This window comes from Leptodactylus fuscus, chromosome 2 (genome assembly GCF_031893055.1).
Source record: "Leptodactylus fuscus isolate aLepFus1 chromosome 2, aLepFus1.hap2, whole genome shotgun sequence".
In the NCBI taxonomy this organism is placed as follows: Eukaryota; Metazoa; Chordata; class Amphibia; order Anura; family Leptodactylidae; genus Leptodactylus; species Leptodactylus fuscus.
This window is the reverse complement of record NC_134266.1, coordinates 240,345,444-240,367,861: the sequence shown is the minus strand read 5'-3', so window position 1 is coordinate 240,367,861 and position 22,418 is coordinate 240,345,444. Positions and strand designations below refer to the sequence as shown.

Genomic DNA, 22,418 nt, shown 5'->3' with positions numbered 1-22,418 from the left:
TGAATGCAAATTCCCTTAACTGTATGAGCGCTGGGACAAGTCAGACTCTGTAATATCTCAAAGTATCTTACATACAAAGACAGTACTAAGAGTTTCTTCAGTCATTTCAGAACAGGGATCTATGGAATGGATTCACACATGATTGGAGAAAGACAATAAATCCTTGTTTTTTGTTGGGATGAGGTGTAGATTGTTTTAGGTACCAGTTCATGTAGTTGTAAGTTACATTTTTTTATGATTCTGAAAAGAAACCTGAAATTTTAAATCACTATTATAGTCTGGAGTCTTTCTATATAAATGGAGACTCAGGAGAGGTGGAGGAACATAATAATCACTTACACCATACCTCACGACTCCTGGGATCTTTGGAGATCTTTTGGCCTCTTCCTGCCTCCAGGGCGACATCACAGGTCGCCGAGGGATCACTGAGGCCTATGATTAGTGGTCACCGTAAGTCATGATGAAGCCATGACACTTATGCTGAAGCAACATGTCATCAGTTTGCCCCATGTGACTGCTGAGCCCCCAAAACAGGCCTCGGTGGCTCCCTGGGGGCATGGGACATCAGTAAGGAGGCCTGAAGAGCACCCTGAGGAAGGGCCTGATGCCACAAGGGTGTCCAGGAGAAGTGAGAGAAGGTGAGTATAAGTGTTTATTATATTTCTACATCTCCCCTGGACCTCCACTTATTATACAAAATAGAATAATAACAGCACTTAATGTTCGTACCAAACAAGCTTGGCCTGATATGAAACAGATGGACAAACTTCCAAATATTCAGCAACAGACATCTTGTGAGGTTTGTCCATATCTAGTGCTGAGTTATTTCAGCTTAGCTCCTGCTCACTTGTATAGGAACTGAGCTGCAGTAACTCTGATCTCCATATAGCAGCCGGTAAGAACAGCTGATCAGCGGGGGTCTTGGGTGTCAGGCCCCTGCTAATCAGATCTTGATGGCCTATGCTAAGAATAGATTATCAATGCCATTTGCCAAGAAAATCCTGTAAATGAAATGAACCTAAACTGCTGTAATTGGGTAAATGAGCCCTATTACAATTATATCCACCTTATTTCAGAATATTACAATATATTTGCAATCTAGATACATACAAAAAATAGAAAGAATATGTAGGAAAAAGAACAGAATTGCAATTGTGTCTACAGATTTGTGTAAGCAGCTTCTGTAGTAGATTCCATCAAAATATTGGACAAAGTACTGAACTAGATTGCCTGATGCCATGACGGCAACTTAGCAGACACGGTTAATAGTCAGACGCCATTAGTATACATCATATGATGAATAGGACACTTGTGAACTCAGCCTTAATTGCAAACTGGTTGTTTTAATGATCTAAGTATAATAAAGCAACAACAGCTGACATTATCTCAACATGACAACCATAAAAATATCCCATATATAGTGTAAATTACCGTCATATTGTCTGCTATTAATGGCTTCTCCAGGGCGGTAGAATTGCAGGCCATTGACACATATAATCATTAAATTATTCTATCCTTCTTAAAAACTGTGAATTATTTTACCTTATGCGAAATGGTGACAGTCACATAGAGGAATGGGTTAGATTTTCTGCTTTCTATTAACACAATTTAATGGTTTGAGGCAAAATGCGCAAAATATGGAAAATAAAAATGGATATCTTTCATTGCTCTAGGAAAAATGCAACTATTCTGGGATGAAATTGAACAACTTATAAAGCTCTTGAAATTCTTTGTCATGTATATGTGGTTTCATATAGACCACTAGAAAGCTGACAGTGCACCATTATCTTTTCCATTATGTGCCCTGGGGTTTGAGATATTGGTGCCGTTCCTCACAGCTCAGCATTATCGCTGGACAGTAAGGAACGCCCCCTCTGACAGTACAAGGCTATGCTAGAGTACTGTCCAGGGAAGGGGGGAAGCGTTTCTCACAGCCAGGAGTGAACCTAGTTTTTATGCCGCCTGAGGCGGACGACAGAAAGCCGCCCCACCCACTGGGAGGAGGGGGCCGAGTGGAGGGGGCGGGGCGGAGCAGACAGGGCGGCGTTAGCAGGCAGAGAGCAGGCAGGGAGAGGACCTGCTCTCTGCCTGAGCGTGAGGGGAGGCCGGTGGAGCAGCGCTGCATCCACAGGGCCTCCCAAATCCACCACTCGCTTCCCGTGCCGGGCTGCCGAGACGGTGACGCTAAGCCAGTCCAGGACAGCTTGTTCTGGACTGACTTAGGTCAGCAAAAATGCCCCCCCCCCCCCCGGGGGCCCGGCATAGCACCGCATGGGAGGTGTGGCACTGCTCACAGCCCAGTGATGATGCTAGGTTATGAGGAACGCCCTTCTGACAGTGGAGAGATATCGGTGATGAAAGTAATGGCACTGATATCTCCAGCCTCGGGGCAAATAACGGGAAAGCCGACAGTAGGATGAATTCAGAGAACTGTCGGCTTTCTAGCGCATATGCCTGAAGACATGAAAGGACATCTTTAAAGACCCATACATGTAAGATAAACGTTATCCCAACCTACCAATTTCAGCAAGACTGGTCAACCATCAAATGTGTATGGGGCGTATCCCAATTCTCCCTTAGCTGCCAATGTAGATGAGAAGAAGGGTTCGAGAGGCATGCTGGGTCAAAATATAACCTTTGACTGCAGAGGGAAAAAGTCACAACCAGAGATATAAAATTTTAGGTTGTGATGTATTTCTCTGTTCCATCAACAGCTATGGTCAAATATGGTACGTCTACTTACACCTATGGGAAATGGAGGACCCCTAGGATCAGGATTATGGTGGGTGGTGAGGAGGAGGGGGGGCTCAGCTTTCAAACCCCTACTGATCTAACATTTATAACCAATTTTGTCAATACCTAGCATCACTCATACCTAGCATATATATCTAATTGATCAAATTGGGGTAAATAACATCAAAAAAGATAAGATAAAAACTTGATTAAAATAAATAGCACTGGTATTTGATGTGCTATATATATAGGGTTTGTGTATCAAAGTAAAGAACGTGATATTTCCCTTGGTAGGTTTTCTCTGTACGCCCTGAAGGCCTATCTTCTACAGTAGCCATCTGATTTTTGTATATTTATGTGACTTCTTACCGCCAGCCGCCTTATTAATTATCTTTCTAAGAATAATTTTTCTGCGAAGGAGGGGAAAGAGAAGAGGAGGGAAAAGAATTAAAAAATCTAAATTAATTAGTCGAGAGCCCCCGGCAAGCGCGGCACACTTTACTTAAAAAGGGTAGGCAGGTTAGGTTTCTAATTATGTGCACACTGCGTCTCGCCGCCTTGGCTTCACTATTATAAATACAGTGGAATCGGAATCAGAGTTGTGAATGAATAAACAGGATATACCAAGCAGAGGAAAGAAGAGTGAGAATTATTCTTCACTAACATTGCTGACATATTCTGCAGAGAATGCTTTAATACCAAATAAAACCGTAGGGTCGGACTAAGTAATGGGTCGGCCAAGATATATATATCACAGATACAGTGAGATAGAGGACCCTGTCCACGGGGCTTACAATCTATGAGTGAAGAGGGAAGGAGACAGCAGGTGAGGGGATCCCCTTAAAAGTAGTGATTGTGGGGGGACAGTCGTATGTGTTGTGGCAACAAGTTGCAGAGTATGGGGAATACGTGGGATAAGTCTTGGAGGTGGTTGTGTGAAGAGCGGATAAGAGCAGAGGGAAGAAGGAGTCCTTGAGAAGATCGGAGGTTACATGTGGGCAAGTAGAGGGAGATAAGATAAGATAATCCTTTAATAGTCCCACCATGGGGAAATTCAGTGTGTTACAGCAGTATGGATAATACAGTAATATATTACAAGAAGGAACACATACAAGCTCATAGCAGATAGAAAAGATACTAGAAGTCATAGCAACTTAGAAGAAAAAGAAAGACTCCAGATCATTTAATTCTTTGTGTGGAGTGATCTCCGCTTAGCTTGATGTAGATTATACAGCCTGACCGTGGTTGGGAGGAAGGACCTCCGATTTTGTTCCTTTTCACACTTGGGATGAAGCAGTCAGTCACTGACAGTACAGCCCAGTGCTGTCACTATCTCATACATGGGATGGGAGTTGTTCTCCAGCATGGAGCTCACCACGGACAGTATCCTTCTGTCACCCACCACCTGTACTGGGTCCAGGGGGCTCCCCAGGACAGAGCTGGCCCTTCAAACTGGCCTATCTAGTCTATTTCTATCTCTGGCTGGTATGCTACTCCCCCAGCAGGCCACTCTGAAGAATATGGCTGATGCTACCACAAAGTTGAAAAAGGCCCTAAGAAGTGGCCCCTGGACTCCAAAGGTCCTCAGCCTCCTGAGCAGGTAGAGCCTGCTGTGGCCCTTTCTGTGCAGCGCCTCCAGGTGATCAGCCCAGTCTAGTTTATTATTGAGGAGCACACCCAGGTACTTATAGGTCCTGACTATCTCAATACATGTTCCTTGGATCTCCACCGGATTCAGAACACTTCTCCGCTTACTAAAGTCCACCACCATCTCCTTGTTCTTCCCAGCATTAATCCTGAGGTGGTTCTGCTGGCACCATTCAACAAAATCCCGGTTTAAGTCTCTGTACGCCCTGCCATCTCCATCTGTGATGAGGCCTACTATAGCAGAGTCATCGGAGTACTTCTGTAAGTAACAGCTGGAGGAGTTGTGCCTAAAGTGAGCAGTGTACAGTGTGAAGAGAAATGGGGCAAGAACTGTACCTTGTGGTGCCCCCGTACTACAGATCCCAGTGTCAGACACACAGTCCCGGGCTCTCACACACTGAGGGCGGTTTGTCAGGTAGTCTAGGATCCAGTTGGACAGGTGATGGTCCACTCCAAAAAAGGTCCAACTCGTCTCTCAATAAAACAAGGTCAAACGATTAGGGCAGAGATCTATGGGTGAGGCGCAGATTGGGGATAAACCATGTTACACATAATCCTCCACCCAGATGCTGTTTCAAGCACTGACCTCTAGTCCTCAGCACTGGGATCTAACTGAAGACCCTGAGGTCAGTGATTGGTTGCAGTGATGATCTGTGCATACTGCAACCTTGTGAGTGTGTGTATATATATATATATATATATATATATATATATATATATATATATATATATATATATATATGCACATACATAATCTCATGAACGGCCTCTTATGATACAGGCTGACAGCCTGAAAAAGCCAATATATTTTGTCAAATATTGTGGCAATACAGTATAATAACAAACCAATAGGGTAAGTCATGAATATTTATAAAAATCACCTCAATAAATATGGATTAAAAATGTAATCATGTCATATATTGCCAGACAGCTATATAAAATTATTAAGGTTTGCTGCAAAGATAATGTGACCAATGTGTCACAGAATATGATATTTTGACAGACAAGACAGGTAATTTGAATAGTCTGTATAAAAGTAAGATATTTAATGTGTCATCCTGAAGTAAAGGGGTTGTGAAGAAACAAAAGCAATAGCTGACAGTAGCTTGATGTCAGCGGGCAGTAGGCAATGCTTCATGTCTCCTCTGGGGGCACTGCAGGGAAATGGAACACTTGCTATCAAGCTCACCAAATGATTGTAGATGATCCTGGGATCCAAATAGCAGTACAATTTCTAATTACCTTGTTGATGATGGGGGAGGGGGGGGGGGGGGCTTTTTTTTTTTTTTTTAGAGGGGGACTATAACATTCAGGAAACCCTTCTAATAACACATTTTGATGTTGAACAGGACATACTTTTGAGTACATTTGGATAATAATTTATCTGGTAGAATTGCCCATGATCCCGTCTTTACTATTGAATATCATATACTGTAAATCATTCTACAACAAAAATAAGGATGGATGTGACAAATAGTAACTTGTGCACTGGAGCCTAATATTTATGGGAACCCATTTCTGCCTTGTAGCCATTAGCCTCCTAATGTCTATCAGATTGCATGTTGGGGACCTCATACACATTACAATCTATGGAAACCTGTAAGTGTTTTTCTACATATATCGCCACATAATACACATTTTTTATGCACCGAAATATACTTGAAAAAGTGCGGTGTGAACATATCCTAAATGTCTCACAATTTATTTTGCAGTTGGAGGGATGTTCTATGATCTTGCTCTGTTTGAGAGCAAGAATCTCATATACTTTTCTTTCACAGGAGCCTATGCACTCTATACAACTGAATGTAATACACAGAAAACAGTGGCGTAACTAAAGTCTTGTGGGCCCCGGTGCAATCTTTTTCCCAGGATCCCCTACCTCATCCCTATAGTGAATTCTTGATAGTGCTGGTTATGGGTACTAAGGAGTTTAATCCACCTTAGTGTGGTTAGGGTCATCTGTGGGTCTCCTTGGCTTATGGGCCAGATGGAAGCTGCAATCTCAATACTGATGCCAGTGCTTATGGGCCCCTTAAGGCTCCTGGGCCCCAGTGCTACTGCACCCTCTGAATCCCCTCAAGTTACACCCCTGACAGAAATTACTTCCCAGGGTAGTAACACCAATGTTTTCTATTAGGCTGTAACAAATGGCTTCTGCAGTGTTATCCTAGGCACATTATCAGCATGGGTTCTCCATCTTGTAGGTTAGCATCTCTAAATTGGGTCTGTAAATTGTAATGTCATGAAGAAGTACAAAGCTATAACTTGAGGATGACAAGCACAGTAAGTGTCACTTATTATACCACTATATCTACAGAATGTTCTAAGCAGTGATAATATACTACCAGTAGTTCATGGGTTTGCAAATGTACTTGCTAGTAAATAACAGAGGGGCAGATTAGACAGGATAAGCCTAGACCATACATGCAGAAATTGTCCCGGAATTATCACAATGTCATAGGCTGAAGTCTAAATTTGGCGCAACTTACTAGACATGTACCTGCCATGTTTATTTTAAACACATTATTGCCAGAATTCTAGCATCGTTTCTTAATAAAATTTTTCCAATATACCCATTTTTTAAGACAATGAAGCTTCAAATAGAAATTTGTCTAAAAGGGGTTTATTAGCCCCCTCTATATCCAAGGGTCAAAATAATTAACCCCTCCCCTTTGAACATGGTAGTGCACTCAGGAGTTGGTGCCTTAAGTGTTGGGTCTCCACTGTTTTACATTTTACTGTTTAGATGCCTTTGGTCAAGTTTTGCCAAGACACCTTAAGAGCCATTTTGATTGGGACTTCTGCCCCATGGAGTGTGATCTGAAATGATCTATTACCATGACAGCCGGGACACAAGTGAAGGTTCCAAGGCTTGTCATTACTGAGCTTCCATAAGCAGTGTCTTATAGCACTTTAGAATATAGTGCAATACACAGTGCTTAAATTGGAAAACATTTTTAGGGGGAACTCTGGAATAATGGCTCCCTCCAGCAAAACCCCACCCCGCATGGACATGTGCATTCATGCACACACTATTATGCCTAATTATTGGTATACATTATGACCCATAGTGGCCCCTGCACACAGTGTTATATGCCCAAGGGTCTCTTGCATACAGTATTATAAGCCCCCAAGGGGCCCTTGCACACAGCATTATATACCTCCAAGTGACCATTGAACACAGTATTATATGCGCCCAAGTGCCCCTTGCACACAGTATTATAAGCCCCCAAGTGGCCCTTGCACACGGAATTATATGCTCCAAGTGGCCTGTGCACACAGTATTATATGCCCCAAAGTGGCCCTTGCACACAGTATTATTTGCTCCAAGCAGCCCTTGTACATAGTATTATGTGCCCCAAGTGGCCCTTACACTGCCACCCATGAACAATCAGAGACCCAGGGCCCGGGAAGGACACAAAAATAATCCATTAGTTACCTCTCAGGCTCTCCCTGGCTCCATGAAGGTCATGTCTATCGGTCAGTCCATTTCCAAAGAAGTATGGGCACGGTGGGACTCCGAATATCAAATGAGCAGGGACTTGCATTGGTATGCATAACGATGCAAGCCCCAGCAGCCCCTGTAACATCAGAGACGTCACCGATTAGGCTCGTAGCCTTCAGGAGCCGGGAGAGGTAAGTAAGTGGGTTTTTTATTTTTGGCATTGTGTCTCTTTTTATACCGGAAGGCTGGCAGCTATTTTTTGCCATTATGCCGTAACTGAGTTTCGGCGCATTCCAGTCCATTTTAACCACTGGCAATACATTAGTATTGAAGTATAATATATGGGTAATCTGACCCCCTGAAGTTCACAAAATAATAAAAAAAAGTGATATAAAAACTTGTCCCACAATAAAAAGCATCAAACAGCTCTGTGCATGGAAGCATAAAAAAGTCACAGGTCTCAAGATATGGCGACTTAAAGAAATTTTTGGATTTTTGTAAAGGTATTAAAACATAACAAAACTATACAGTGAACACAATTAAACACAACCCATGAGAAAATGGTGCAATTTCTACACAAGTCTGAATTTGTTTCCCAGTGCATCTTACAATATTAAATCATACCATTGCAAAGTTCGATTTATCCCACAAAAAAATAATCCCCATTTAGTTCTGTGTGGGCGGAATAATAAAAAAAGTGGAGTAAAAAGTTATACAACGTCATATAGCTTACCACCAGTATGTACTTATGGAGATGAGAGTTGGGTCAGCCAGATGGAGTAACCCCTTTATGCTTCTATTGTCTTGACTGTGGGAAATATTGAACAGTTCCATGATATGAAGCTCTCGAATTGTTGAGTTTGCATATACGTTTGCCAAGGTAACATTTAATGGTTCAAATATATGAAAATAGATTTATTGTTTTTATTTTTAAGTTGCTCATTAGGGCATCTAGAGATTTCAGGATCGATTTTAAAATCCATTCCATCCGATCCCGATTGCGATCGTGAAATTTACTCAATCACCGATTGGAATCCGATCTTTTTCAATCCCAATCGCTCAACCCTTATTACTTCATGTCTATGGAGTAGGGTTGAGACGATCTTGAGATTTCAGGATCGTTTTTAAAATCTGATTTCCGATCATTCCTGATCGTGATCGTGAAATTTACTTGATCGCTGATCGGAATCAGATCTTTTTTGATCCTCATAGCTCAACCCTATTGCTCATCTCTCATAGGCAGATACTATACAACTTCATCTTAGTCAATTTTACCCATAACCCAGGAAGAAAACTTCACAGATATCATTGCGTAAAACCGATCAATGATAAAATAATGAACCTACCTGTTTTTCTCCACTTGGCTTTTTGTGATTTAATAGCAGCTCAACCGCTCCAACCACTTCTTTCCTTATGGCGTGTAGTAAAGCATCTCCAACGTAGACATTATAACTTAGCAATAGCTCGATCAGCTCAAGGTTCTCATTTTCGATAGCGATTAATAGCGCTGTTCTCCCCAAGGGATCAATGCAATTAATATTGATTCTGAAATAAATTTCAGCTTCTTCGAGGGCTTGCTTCACACTGGCGTAGTCTCCCTTCTCCACTGAATTCAGGTAGGTTTTCTCATAGGGGGATAGTTCAGACTCCGAGCGCACAATGCGAAGTGGAATACGATCTTGGAAATGAGAATTGTTGCCTTTACTTTTATAATAAAACTGAGCCATATTTTATGCCATCACTTCCCGTCTCTGAAAAATAAAGAAAAAATATTAGTAAATATCAGTAAAACCATTTCAGTACATAGTACTTGTAATATACTATTGGAATTTAAAGGGGTTTAGAGGATTTTCAATTTGTGATCTTTCCTTATAGAGGACATTACATGTTTTCAGGCACGCACGTTTTTTCATACCGCTAGAAATCCGACAGTGCACTAAATTCAGCGCACTGTCGGCTTTCCCGTTATGTACCCTGGGGCAAGAGATATCGGCGTAGTTACCGGTATCTCTTCACTGTCAGAAGAGAGTTCATGACAGTCTAGCTGGGCTTGAGGAACGCCCCTCCTGACAATATCTGTAGCTCTGTACTGTCAGAGGGGAAATCCTCACTGCCCATCCATGATGCTGTGTGATGAGGAATGCTCCCCTCTTGACAGTACTCGTCCATAGACTACCGTAGTACTGGGGGGGGGGGGGTTGTTTCTCACAGGTTAGTGTCATGGCTGGGATGTGAGGAACACAAAGGACTGGAAGCCCCCATAAACATGAATCCATAACAGAATCCTCTTTGATGTCCCTTTGAATGTCTTCCTATGGGATTCTGATGCAAACTTGGCCCCACATGGGACCTAAATGGTCTGAACTGCTACTCCAGTATAGCCTCTGTGCTAGGTATATTGTATCTTCATTGGGTCTTCAGTGGCCCATAGTCTTCAATCTGCTGATCAATGGTGACCACTAGGGCTGGGCCTCCACTTCATTCGGTATTTCAAGCATGTTGTAATTGTGGATGAAAATGAGATATTGCAATGAACATGTCATACAATTCATACAATTCCATTAAAGCCTTTTTTATTCAGTTCAACTTCAATTCCTGAACATTGACAGTAAAGATTCCTCTATGATGATCATTAGCTATGAAACTACATAGAGATTTTCTGAAATAACATTGCGATTCATTAGAGTACATTGACTCATGTGACAGTCCCATGCAAATGTCACTTTCATCTGCTGCAAATTTGACATATGAACATGTATTTATTTCATATCGGGGCGGTAGTTAATGCACTTGGACAAGGAGCAGACACTGCAGCTGTGCCAGTGGAGGTATCGGCAGGAGCTTGCCGTGACTACAAATGTCAGAATCTGGGATTGGAGAAAGTTCTGTCTCTTTAACCCATTACATGCTCTAATCAGTGATGCTTTTGGGAGCTATGCCGAAAGGGCTTCTACTTGTCACTCTGTCAGTCCTTGCATCATCATAATAATAATCATTGTATATATATATATATATATATATATATATATATATATATATATATATATATATATATATATATATGTTCTGGGGAAGGTAGCTCAGTAGTAGCAATGGTGTGAACCCAACCAGTTAGAGACAGGGACACAATGTCCCTGTCTCTAACTGGTTGATTTGGAAAAAGGTTGATTTGGAAAAACAGCAAAATAAATAAACCTTCACATCAGGTATAGAATAATCAAAATAAAATAAGGCCTTAACTTCAAGCAAAAACATCAAACAAAACCCTGCTTGTCCGAGCACTAACTAAACAGTAAAAAGCTAACTATACATGTGGCTTAATATCAACCACACAAACATACAAAATAGCATTGTATGGTCTCATCAAACTCTCAGTATTCCTGGACAGACCCAAGTGCCTCCTTTCACTCCCAGGATCTGCCCTGTAGTGCAGGTTCTGCAGCCTTTTATGGTCCAGTAACAAGCCCAGGACCCACACCTGGGCCTGAGACCTACTCAAGACCTGCACTGTCCACACACACCTGGGGGAGATATATTGTGACTCCAACACTCTGCCTGTCACCTTCTCACAATATATAGACAGTTTGGAGCTTATAAAAGGCCCTGTGAATTATCCAGTGAAAATATCTTTTTGTCCTTAAAGAAACACTACAGTAAAAATAGTTTTTGGTCCTCCATTTAAAAATGAGCCTGTGTGTAATGTAATAACAGCTTTATTGTAAAGTTATGTGCTCCTCCGAGTACTTATCTTCATTTTTATTGTTTGGAAAATTTGGCATATCTATCAGTTTAACATTTTTGTCAGCCACTCACTGGAGTGAGATTGTGACATTTTTTATGACTTTTTAAGAAGTCATAGTCAATGAAAATCAGCTTCAGCAGCTACAAAGTCGAAAACTAAGACCCCCACGTTGCAAAAAAGCAGCTTTTTTATTTGCAGAATTTGCTGCAGTGTTTTGAGCCACAGCCAGGCCTGGACTGAACAGATAAGACAGGCATAAGAGCTTATTTTCTATTATTAAATTTTTTATTTTGTACCTACTCCTGTGTTTGTTCCAAAAACAGCAGCAACATTTGCTACAAAACAAGCAGCTTTTCTGCAACATGGGATGGTAAACTAAAAAAGGCCAAAATTTACAAAATTTGTGCAAATCAGCTCAAAAAGTTGCCAATCTCTGCACCTGAACTCTGTAGTGCAGTATTTAGTAACATCAACCCCCCCCCCCCACTCCGCCCTTCCTATTGTTTCCTCAATAAACAGGAGACTGGAAACACTGTGTGCATCACAGGAGCAGAGAGGTGCTCAGTGTATGGAATGCAGCATATAACTTTACAAGTAGGTTATTCAATAACATTACACTACACACAGGATTATTTTAAAAACAAAGGGATTTTTTTTTAACTTAAGTGCTTTTCTAAGGCCAAAATATGACTTGGTTCTTAAGGGTAAAATACATGATGTAGTAAGAAGGCAAAAGGTACAAATTGAACGGCTGAGACTGTCTTACAAGTGTTACTACTGAATCTGTCCACTACAAAGAGTCCATGTCTAGCCCTATCCATACTACTTTGAAAAACATGACTGCAGGGTTCACAACAGCCTTCTGTCGCCTTCCCCATTTTTGTGTCTTAAAAGAGAGAGTAGATTTTACAGTGACAAATACATCTTGATGTTGCATCAAACCGAAGCTGACATCCATGGGGAACGCGAGTCAAGCTTAGAAATACGCTGTCCAAGAATATATGAAGAGTATTGGATTCTGGCACAGTACAATAAAAAGGGCAAATATGCAATTGACAAAAAACAAAACTTAATAATATTCGGTTTTGCAATTCAGAGGGTACCATAAGAATACTATGAGTCTGTACTATTATCTGCAATTGCGGATACAAATTACAGTCCTGTGCATGGAGATTGGGTTCACACCAGTGCTTGAATTCCGTTCAGAATACGTATTTCTCGGGTAGAAACCAGGCGGAAATGCATCAGACACCATTATAATCTATGGCTTCCGTGGGTAACTGCTTTGTAATTGGGTTTCTGTTTTTTGGGTCCATAAGCGAACCCAAAGAATACGAAACCGAATCCCAAATGTGAACCTAGAGTATCTCTTTGACTTCTTTAATGTTTGCTACCCCCACCAATTACGACGCAGTTGGATTTTCTTTCCTCTAGCCACTACTGTTCCTGAGCGATTGATGTTTTAAGTTTCAACACCCAATATGTAAATTAGGAAAACCAGGACCAATCCATTCAATGATACAAGATGGAAAAAAGTAGTAGATCCGCGCTTACCCTCACACAAACGTTTATTCAAGCCTTCAAAGATACACAACGCGTTTCGGAACAATATCTGTTCCTTTTTCAAGTGTCCGTTCAGTCATGTAAATTAAGTACTCTGTTGTCAGGTGGGCGGTCTCATGCTGGAGCAGACAGACAGGGACCGCCCACCTGGAGCATAGTTGTGATAACAAAAAATGCTTTCTCAGGAATGGAGGGGGCTGTAGATAAAAGTATAACACTGGAATGAGTGGAGTGATATCTATGGAAGCATGTAAAGAACCGGAGTTAGTGGAGGTGGTGACATAATGTTACATAATCCAGTTGGAATATAGAAACTGCAACCAGACTGGTTACGATGCGCAATTGCTCCACTTTTTTTCTGGAATCAGATACATTTCTCAAAGTATATCAATGTACATGATGTATACATGGAAACTGTAGAGAATGAAACCTATTATATCACATTATGTATACTAGTTATTACAGACTTACCTATACGTATATATTGCAATTCCATTAGAATATTATTATGTCTACTAGCGCGATACATTCTGTGCTTACATTTACAGTTCTATTCATTTCCTAATAATAGGGTAAACTAAAGAAATCAGAGAAATCCCCAAATACCTGACAAGATATAACAGCGCACTATCACACAGCTCGTGACTAGGAACAGCACATCGATGACTCACAGATCTAGGACTGAAATAACATTTCAACCCACAGAATCGCACCCTCCCTGCGCCTTGTGTATAATGCGTTCTGGCTATGCCTTATAGAGTATTCCTACTATACACCAATATTTGCAAATACATTGATACAGGGACAAAACGGAATAACAGTTACAATAAACTAATATTATTAACACCATAAAAATAATATATTTGTATTAATTACAGGAATAATATTATTCATCTCAAATCATATTATTACTATCACTAACCAACTGCAAGATCTGAATGGTGAAAATTAGAGATGAGCGAACAGTAAAATATTCGATATTCGTTTCGAATAGCTGCTCAATATTCGACTATTTGAACAAATTTCGAACCCCATTATAGTCTATGGGGAAAAATGCTTTGTTTCAGGGGATCCCACCATTCGACTCAGGAGGGTCACCAAGTCCACTATAACACCCCAGGAAATTATGTCAACACCTGGAATGCAACTGGGACAGATGGGGAAGCATGTCTGGGGGCATCTAACATGCCCAAGTCACTGTATTATGTCAGGATCCCTGTCATCTTGCGATATGCGGAGCTGACTTTTTCCCATAGGAATGAATTGACCAGCGTTGATTGGCCGAATGCCATACAGAGTGCAGCATTCGGCCAATCAACGCTGGTTCTGCTGGAGGCTTGTCTGTAAGGAGGCGGAGTCTAAGATCGGACCAGAATGGAGACTGCTGTGGACTGATCTTAGACTCCGCCTCCACCGGCAGAACCAGCGTTGATTGGTCGAATGCTATACTCTGTATGGCATTCAGCCAATCAACGCTTGTCAATGCATTCCTATGGGAAAAAGTCAGCTCACGCATATCACAAGCTGACAGGGATCCCGACCAGATAGAGCCCCAAAGAGCTGGGTGAGTAACATTCCCCCCTAAATAAAGGTAATCCCTAGCTAACCCTGCCTGTACATCTATCCCTGTCTCACAGTCACATAATTCACAGTCTCAAATTAATCGAATGTTAAATCCACCATTCGTATAAATTGGAGGTCACCTGATTTAGCCAGCCAATTACTTTTCCGATTTTCTTTCGATGCCTCTGTTGTCGTAGTTTCTGTCCCACCTCCCCTGTACAGTTATTGGTGCAAAAAAAGCGCCAGGGAAGGTGGGAGGGGATACAAATTTTTACTGCGTTTGCCTCATGGTATTCGATTCCAATCGAATACTCCGAATGGCCTGATATTCGAATATGTATTCGATCGAACAGTGTTTGCTCATCTCTAGTGAAAACCTTTAAGGGTTTATATGAGATTAGAACAAGCCTTTTCCTCCCTGTGGTAATGGTGGATACTGCACAGGTGACATAGTGATGACTGTGATGCACCAGTGGAGAGGATAGGAGTAATAGTTTCCCTGGGGCCCATCATGGTGTGAGATCTTGGCAGATGTAAGTTTTGGAAGTCCCTCGTGTTGGGTGCCGTAAATTACGAGGGAGATGTGAAAATTTAATAGCTTGAGTCTGTTTTTACTTAAAGGGGTTGTCCAGAATAAAATGATCTTTCTACACTAAGCCAAACACCTTCCTCCTACCTCCTAACTTACTTAGTTTACAAAAATGTATATTTGTCTAGATTGCCGGGGCGATGTGACCCGTCACAGGCACATTTTCAGATTTTCTGGTGATGTTCCATTTCTGGAAACAGAATTTCACCAATGCTAACCCCCATCCCCTTCATGATGTCTGCCGGCCTCTCACGCCTGTGCAATGGAGTCAAGGTGCCGACTACAGCGCATGCACCAGCAGATGTCAGAGGAGGAGGCACCGGCCCCACAGAAGGAAGTGATCTCCCATGCCCAGAAGATCTGGAGAGGAAGACAGGTAAGAATGATGGGGTAAGGGTGGGGTTGAGTTAGTTAGTGGGGAAGGGCTAGTAGTGGGGTGGCTAGCTAGGGAAACAGGGAGGGGGAGGGAGTGAGAGAGGGAGGGGGAGTGAGTGACAGAGTGAGGTAGTGTGAGTCAGCTCTGATTGAAGCACAAGGCATCATGGTAGTAGAATGAATAAAGAACAGGAAGCTACACCTAGTAAACACATGCGGGGGATGCCAGAGAAACCCAGAAATCACTCAAAACACTGCTAAAGGTATTTAGGTGCACTTATTAACCCATTAATAGCACTAACTGACCTTTTTCACCTTTTTTTTTTGCCTGGAGAACCCCTTTAACTGCTTGCTGCCTGCCCATTGACTATATACATCTGGACAGTCAACATATAACTCTGCGAGGACGTACTGATATGTCCTTGTAGAGTTAGAAGATGCGTAAGATCATACAGCTGCAGCAGTGGGGAGAATACTGTAAGTGATAGATGAACTCCCCAAAAGAGGAGACAAGGACTGCTTGTTATCATCCCTGCCTTTGTAATCGCAGTATACACAGAACTAGAGATGAGCGAACAGTGTTCTATCGAACTCATGTTCGATCGGATATTAGGCTGTTCGGCATGTTCGAATCGAATCGAACACCGCGTGGTAAAGTGCGCCATTACTCGATTCCCCTCCCACCTTCCCTAGCGCCTTTTTTGCTCCAATAACAGCGCAGGGTAGGTGGGACAGGAACTACGACACCGGTGACGTTGAAAAAAGTAGGCAAAACCCATTGGCTGCCGAAAACATGTGACCTCTAATTTAAAAGAACAGCGACGCCCAGCTTCGCGTCATTCTGAGCTTGCAATTCACCGGGGACGGAGGTTTCCGTCCAGTTAGCTAGGGCTTTGATTCTGGGTAGGCAGGGACAGGCTAGATAGGAAGGAGAAGACAACCACAACAGCTCTTGTAAGAGCTAAATTCCAGGGAGAAGCTTGTCAGTGTAACGTGGCACTGACGGGCTCAATCGCCGCAACCCAGCTTTCCCAGGATCCTGAATGGAATACACTGACAGTGTATTCCCGTATACCCCATATATACACCCCAAATCCCCGTTCCAACGGTGTGCCCCCCCCCACCTTCACCTCAGAAATACCCTGCAAGTCCCCTAGCAATAGGATTGGGGCTATATACACCCACTATTTTTGCTACTGCCATATAGTGCCATTTTCTGACTGGGAATTCAAAGAATATATTGGGGTTACAAATACCTTCAAGTCCTGCCACTGCCATATAGTGCCATTGTCTGACTGGGAATTCAAAGAATATATTGGGGTTACAAATACCCTCATTTCTTGCTACTGCCATATAGTGCCAGTTTCTGACTGGTAATTCAAAGAATATATTGGGGTAACGTGCACCCACAATTTTTGCTACTGGTATATAGTGCCATTGTCTGACTGGGAATTCAAAGAATATATTGGGGTTACAAATACCCTCATTTCTTGCTACTGCCATATAGTGCCAGTTTCTGACTGGGAATTCAAAATGCGCAAGGCTCCCGGAAAGGGACGTGGACGAGGCCATGGGCGATGTCGGGGGAATGGTTCTGGGGAGCAAGGTAGCAGTGAAGCCACAGGGCGTCCCATGCCTACTCCTGTGGGGCAGCAAGCATTGCGCCACTCCACAGTGCCAGGGTTGCTTGCCACATTAACTAAACTGCAGGGTACAAACCTTAGTAGGCCCGAGAACCAGGAACAGGTCTTGCAATGGCTGTCGGAGAACGCTTACAGCACATTGTCCAGCAGCCAGTCAGACTCTGCCTCCTCTCCTCCTATTACCCAACAGTCTTGTCCTCCTTCCTCCCAAAATTCCCAAGCTTCACAGAACAATAACCCCAACTGTCCCTGCTCCCCAGAGCTGTTCTCCGCTCCTTTCATTGTCCCTCAACCTGCCCCTCCACGTCACGATTCCATGAACCTAACAGAGGAGCATCTTTGTCCAGATGCTCAAACACTAGAGTCTCCTCCATCTCCGTTCGATTTGGTGGTGGATGACCAGCAACCCACCCTCATCGACGATGATGTGACGCAGTTGCCGTCAGGGCATCCAGTTGACCTGCGCATTGTGCGGGAGGAGGAGATGAGACAGGAGTTGGAAGAGGAAGTGGTGGATGATGAGGACACTGACCCGACCTGGACAGGGGGGATGTCAAGCGGGGAAAGTAGTGTGGATGTTGAGGCAGGTGCAGCATCAAAAAGGGTAGCTAGAGGCAGAGGCAGAGGTCAGCAGCTTAGCCGAAGCCAGGCCACACCCGGAATCTCCCAAGATATTCCAGTTCGTACCCAGCCCCGAAAAACTCCCACCTCGAGGGCACGTTTCTCGAAGGTGTGGAGTTTTTTCAAGGAATGCGCCGAGGACAGATATAGTGTTGTCTGCACAATTTGCCTCTCGAAATTGATTAGGGGCTCTGAGAAGAGCAACCTGTCCACCACTTCAATGCGCCGTCATTTGGAATCCAAGCACTGGAATCAGTGGCAGGCAGCAACGGCAGGACAAAGGCCGCCTGCCGTTCACGCCACTGCCACTGCCTCTGCCTCTGCCACTGCCACTGCTGACTGTGCTGGTGATGCATTCCAGAGGACGAGCCAGGACACCACTTCATCTTCCTCCGCCACTTTGTTGACTTCTTCCTCATCCTCCCCTGTTCCTGTCTTATCTCCTTCTCCTGCACCATCAAAGGCACCATCAGGCGCTTCTTTACAACAACCCACCATCTCTCACACATTGGAGCGGCGGCAGAAATACACCGCTAACCACCCACACGCGCAAGCCTTGAACGCCAACATCGCTAAACTGCTGGCCCAGGAGATATTGGCGTTCCGGCTTGTTGAAACTCCCGCCTTCCTGGACCTGATGGCAACTGCGGCACCTCGCTATGCCGTCCCTAGCCGTCACTACTTCTCCCGGTGTGCCGTCCCCGCCTTGCACCAGCACGTGTCACTCAACATCAGGCGGGCCCTTAGTTCTGCACTTTGCACAAAGGTCCACTTGACCACCGACGCGTGGACAAGTGCATGCGGACAGGGACGCTACATTTCACTGATGGCACACTGGGTGAATGTAGTTGAGGCTGGGACTGCTTCCCAAACTGGCCCGGTGTACCTCGTCTCCCCGCCTAACATTCCTGGCAGGGACACGAGAAGAACACCCCCCTCCTCCTCCTCCACCGCCTCCTCCTCCGCCACCGCCTCCTCCTCCGCTGTTAGATTGACCCCAGCTACGAGTTGGAAACGTTGCAGCACTGGCGTTGGTAGACGCCAGCAGGCCGTGCTGAAGCTGATCAGCTTGGGGGACAGACAGCACACTGCCTCCGAGGTGAGGGATGCCCTCCTCGATGAGACGGCAATATGGTTTGAGCCGCTGCACCTGGGCCCAGGCATGGTCGTTTGTGATAACGGCCGGAACCTGGTAGCAGCTCTGGAGCTTGCCGGACTCCAACATGTTCCATGCCTGGCCCACATCTTCAACCTAGTGGTGCAACGTTTCCTAAATAGCTACCCCAATGTTCCAGAGCTACTGGTGAAAGTGCGGCGCATGTGCGCCCACTTTCGCAAGTCGACAGTAGCCGCTGCTAGCTTAAAATCTCTCCAGCAACGCCTGCATGTGCCACAACACCGGCTTTTGTGCGACGTCCCCACACACTGGAACTCAACGTTTCAGATGTTGAATAAAGTGGTTGAGCAGCAGAGACCTTTGATGGAATACCAGCTACAAAACCCTAGGGTGCCACAAAGTCACCTGCCTCAGTTTCTCATCCATGAGTGGCCATGGATGAGAGACCTTTGTGACATCCTACGGGTCTTTGAGGAGTCCACAAGGAGGGTGAGCTCTGAGGATGCGATGGTGAGCCTTACAATCCCGCTCTTGTGTGTTCTGAGAGAATCCCTGATTGACATCAGGGATAACTCAGATCACACAGAGGAGTCAGGGATAGCATCCGATCCGTCACAGCTGGAGAGTAGGTCCACACATCTGTCCGCTTCATCGCGTTTAATGGAGGAGGAGGAGGGGGAGGAGGAAGAAGAGTTGTCCGATGATGTGATGGTGATGCAGGAGGCTTCCGGGCAACTTCGAATCGTCTCATTGTTGCAGCGCGGATGGGTAGACATGGAGGATGAGGAGGAAATGGAGATTGAACTTTCCGGTGGGGCCAGAGGAGTCATGCCAACTAACACTGTGGCAGACATGGCTGAGTTCATGTTGGGGTGCTTTACAACTGACAAGCGTATTGTCAAAATCATGGAGGACAACCAGTACTGGATCTTTGCTATCCTTGACCCCCGGTATAAAAACAACATCTCCTCTTTTATTCCGGTAGAGGGGAGGGCCAATCGCATCAATGCTTGCCACAAGCAATTGGTGCAGAATATGATGGAGATGTTTCCAGCATGTGACGTTGGCGGCAGGGAGGGAAGTTCCTCCAGTAGGCGACCAAGTTCTCACCGGTCCACACAAACGAGGGGCACACTGTCTAAGGTCTGGGACACCTTGATGGCACCCCCTCGCCAAAGTGCCGCCACAGAGGGTCCTAGTGTCACCAGGCGTGAGAAGTATAGGCGCATGTTGCGGGAATACCTTTCCGACCACAGCCCTGTCCTCTCCGACCCCTCTGCGCCCTACACGTATTGGGTGTCGAAGTTGGACCTGTGGCTTGAACTTGCCCTATATGCCTTGGAGGTGCTGTTCTGTCCTGCCGCCAGTGTCCTATCTGAGAGGGTGTTCAGTGCAGCCGGTGGCATCATCACTGACAAGCGCACCCGTCTGTCAGCTGAGAGTGCCGACTGGCTCACTTTGATAAAAATGAACCACCACTGGATAGAGCCTTCATTTTTGTGCCCACCTGTGTAAAGCACCCCAACATGAAACTCCATGTCTGTACTCAACCTCTCCAATTCCTCCGCATCCTCATACTCATCCATCATAAGCGTTGCACAATTCTGCTAATACTAGGCTCCCTCCACCCTGCTTTCCCCCAACTCTGCTGGTTAGAGGCTCCCTCCACCCTGCTTTCCCACAACTCTGCTGGTTAGAGGCTCCCTCCACCCTGCTTTCCCACAACTCTGCTGGTTAGAGGCTCCCTCCACCCTGATTTCCCCCAACTCTGCTGGTTAGAGGCTCCCTCCACCATGATTTCCACCAACTCTGCTGGTTAGAGGCTCCCTCCACCCTGATTTCCCCCAACTCTGCTGGTTAGAGGCTCCCTCCACCCTGCTTTCCCACAACTCTGCTGGTTAGAGGCTCCCTCCACCCTGCTTTCCCACAACTCTGCTGGTTAGAGGCTCCCTCCACCCTGATTTCCCACAACTCTGCTGGTTAGAGGCTCCCTCCACCCTGATTTCCCCCAACTCTGCTGGTTAGAGGCTCCCTCCACCATGAATTGGTCCAAACTGGGGTTTTTAGAGGCTCCCTCCACCATGAATTGGTCCAAACTGGGGTTTTTAGAGGCTCCCTCCACCATGAATTGGTCCAAACTGGGGTTTTTAGAGGCTCCCTCCACCATAAATTGGTCCAAACTGGGGTTTTTAGAGGCTCCCTCCACCATGAATTGGTCCAAACTGAGCTGGTTAGAGGCTCCCTCCACCATGAATTGGTCCAAACTGGGGTTTTTAGAGGCTCCCTCCACCATGAATTGGTCCAAACTGGGGTTTTTAGAGGCTCCCTCCACCATGAATTGGTCCAAACTGGGGTTTTTAGAGGCTCCTTCTACCATGAATTGGTCCAAACTGGGGTTTTTAGAGGCTCCCTCCACCATGAATTGGTCCAAACTGGGGGTTTTAGAGGCTCCCTCCACCATGAATTGGTCCAAACTGGGTTTTTTAGAGGCTCCCTCCACCATGAATTTGCCCAAACTGGGCTGGTTAGAGGCTCCCTCCACCATGAATTTGCCAAAACTGGGCTGTTTAGAGGCTCCCTCCACCATGAATTGGTCCAAACTGGGGTTCTTAGAGGCTCCCTCCACCATGAATTGGTCCAAACTGGGGTTTTTAGAGACTCCCTCCACCATGAATTGGTCCAAACTGGGGTTTTTAGAGGCTCCCTCCACCATGAATTTGCCCAAATTGGGCTGTTTAGAGGCTCCCTCCACCATGAATTGGTCCAAACTGGTTTTTTAGAGGCTCCCTCCACCATGAATTGGTCCAAACTGGGGTTTTTAGAGGCTCCCTCCACCATGAATTGGTCCAAACTGGGGGTTTTAGAGGCTCCCTCCACCATGAATTGGTCCAAACTGGGGTTTTTAGAGGCTCCCTCCACCATGAATTGGTCCAAACTGAGCTGGTTAGAGGCTCCCTCCACCATGAATTGGTCCAAACTGGGGGTTTTAGAGGCTCCCTCCACCATGAATTGGTCCAAACTGGGATTTTTAGAGGCTCCCTCCACCATGAATTGGTCCAAACTGGGCTGGTTAGAGGCTCCCTCCACCATGAATTGGTCCAAACTTGGGTTTTTAGAGGCTCCCTCCACCATGAATTGGTCCAAACTGGGGTTTTTAGAGGCTCCTTCCACCATGAATTGGTCAAAACTGGGTTTTTTAGAGGCTCCCTCCACCATGAATTGGTCCAAACTGGGGTTTTTAGAGGCTCCCTCCACCATGAATTTGCCCAAACTGGGCTGGTTAGAGGCTCCCTCCACCATGAATTTGCCCAAACTGGGCTGTTTAGAGGCTCCCTCCACCATGAATTGGTCCAAACTGGGCTGGTTAGAGGCTCCCTCCA

At 44.8% G+C, this 22,418-nt stretch overlaps 1 protein-coding gene across 1 annotated transcript in view; it reads right to left on the bottom strand.

Annotated features, from left to right (window-relative positions):
• TRPC4 (transient receptor potential cation channel subfamily C member 4) overlaps positions 1-22,418 on the bottom strand; it is a 158,901-nt gene that overhangs the window by 60,714 nt on the left and 75,769 nt on the right. Inside the window, exon 2 of the mRNA XM_075265909.1 lies at positions 9,172-9,576. Coding sequence (XP_075122010.1) covers positions 9,172-9,552 — 381 coding nt within the window. The 5' untranslated portion in view covers positions 9,553-9,576. The remainder of the gene's footprint in view (positions 1-9,171; positions 9,577-22,418) is intronic.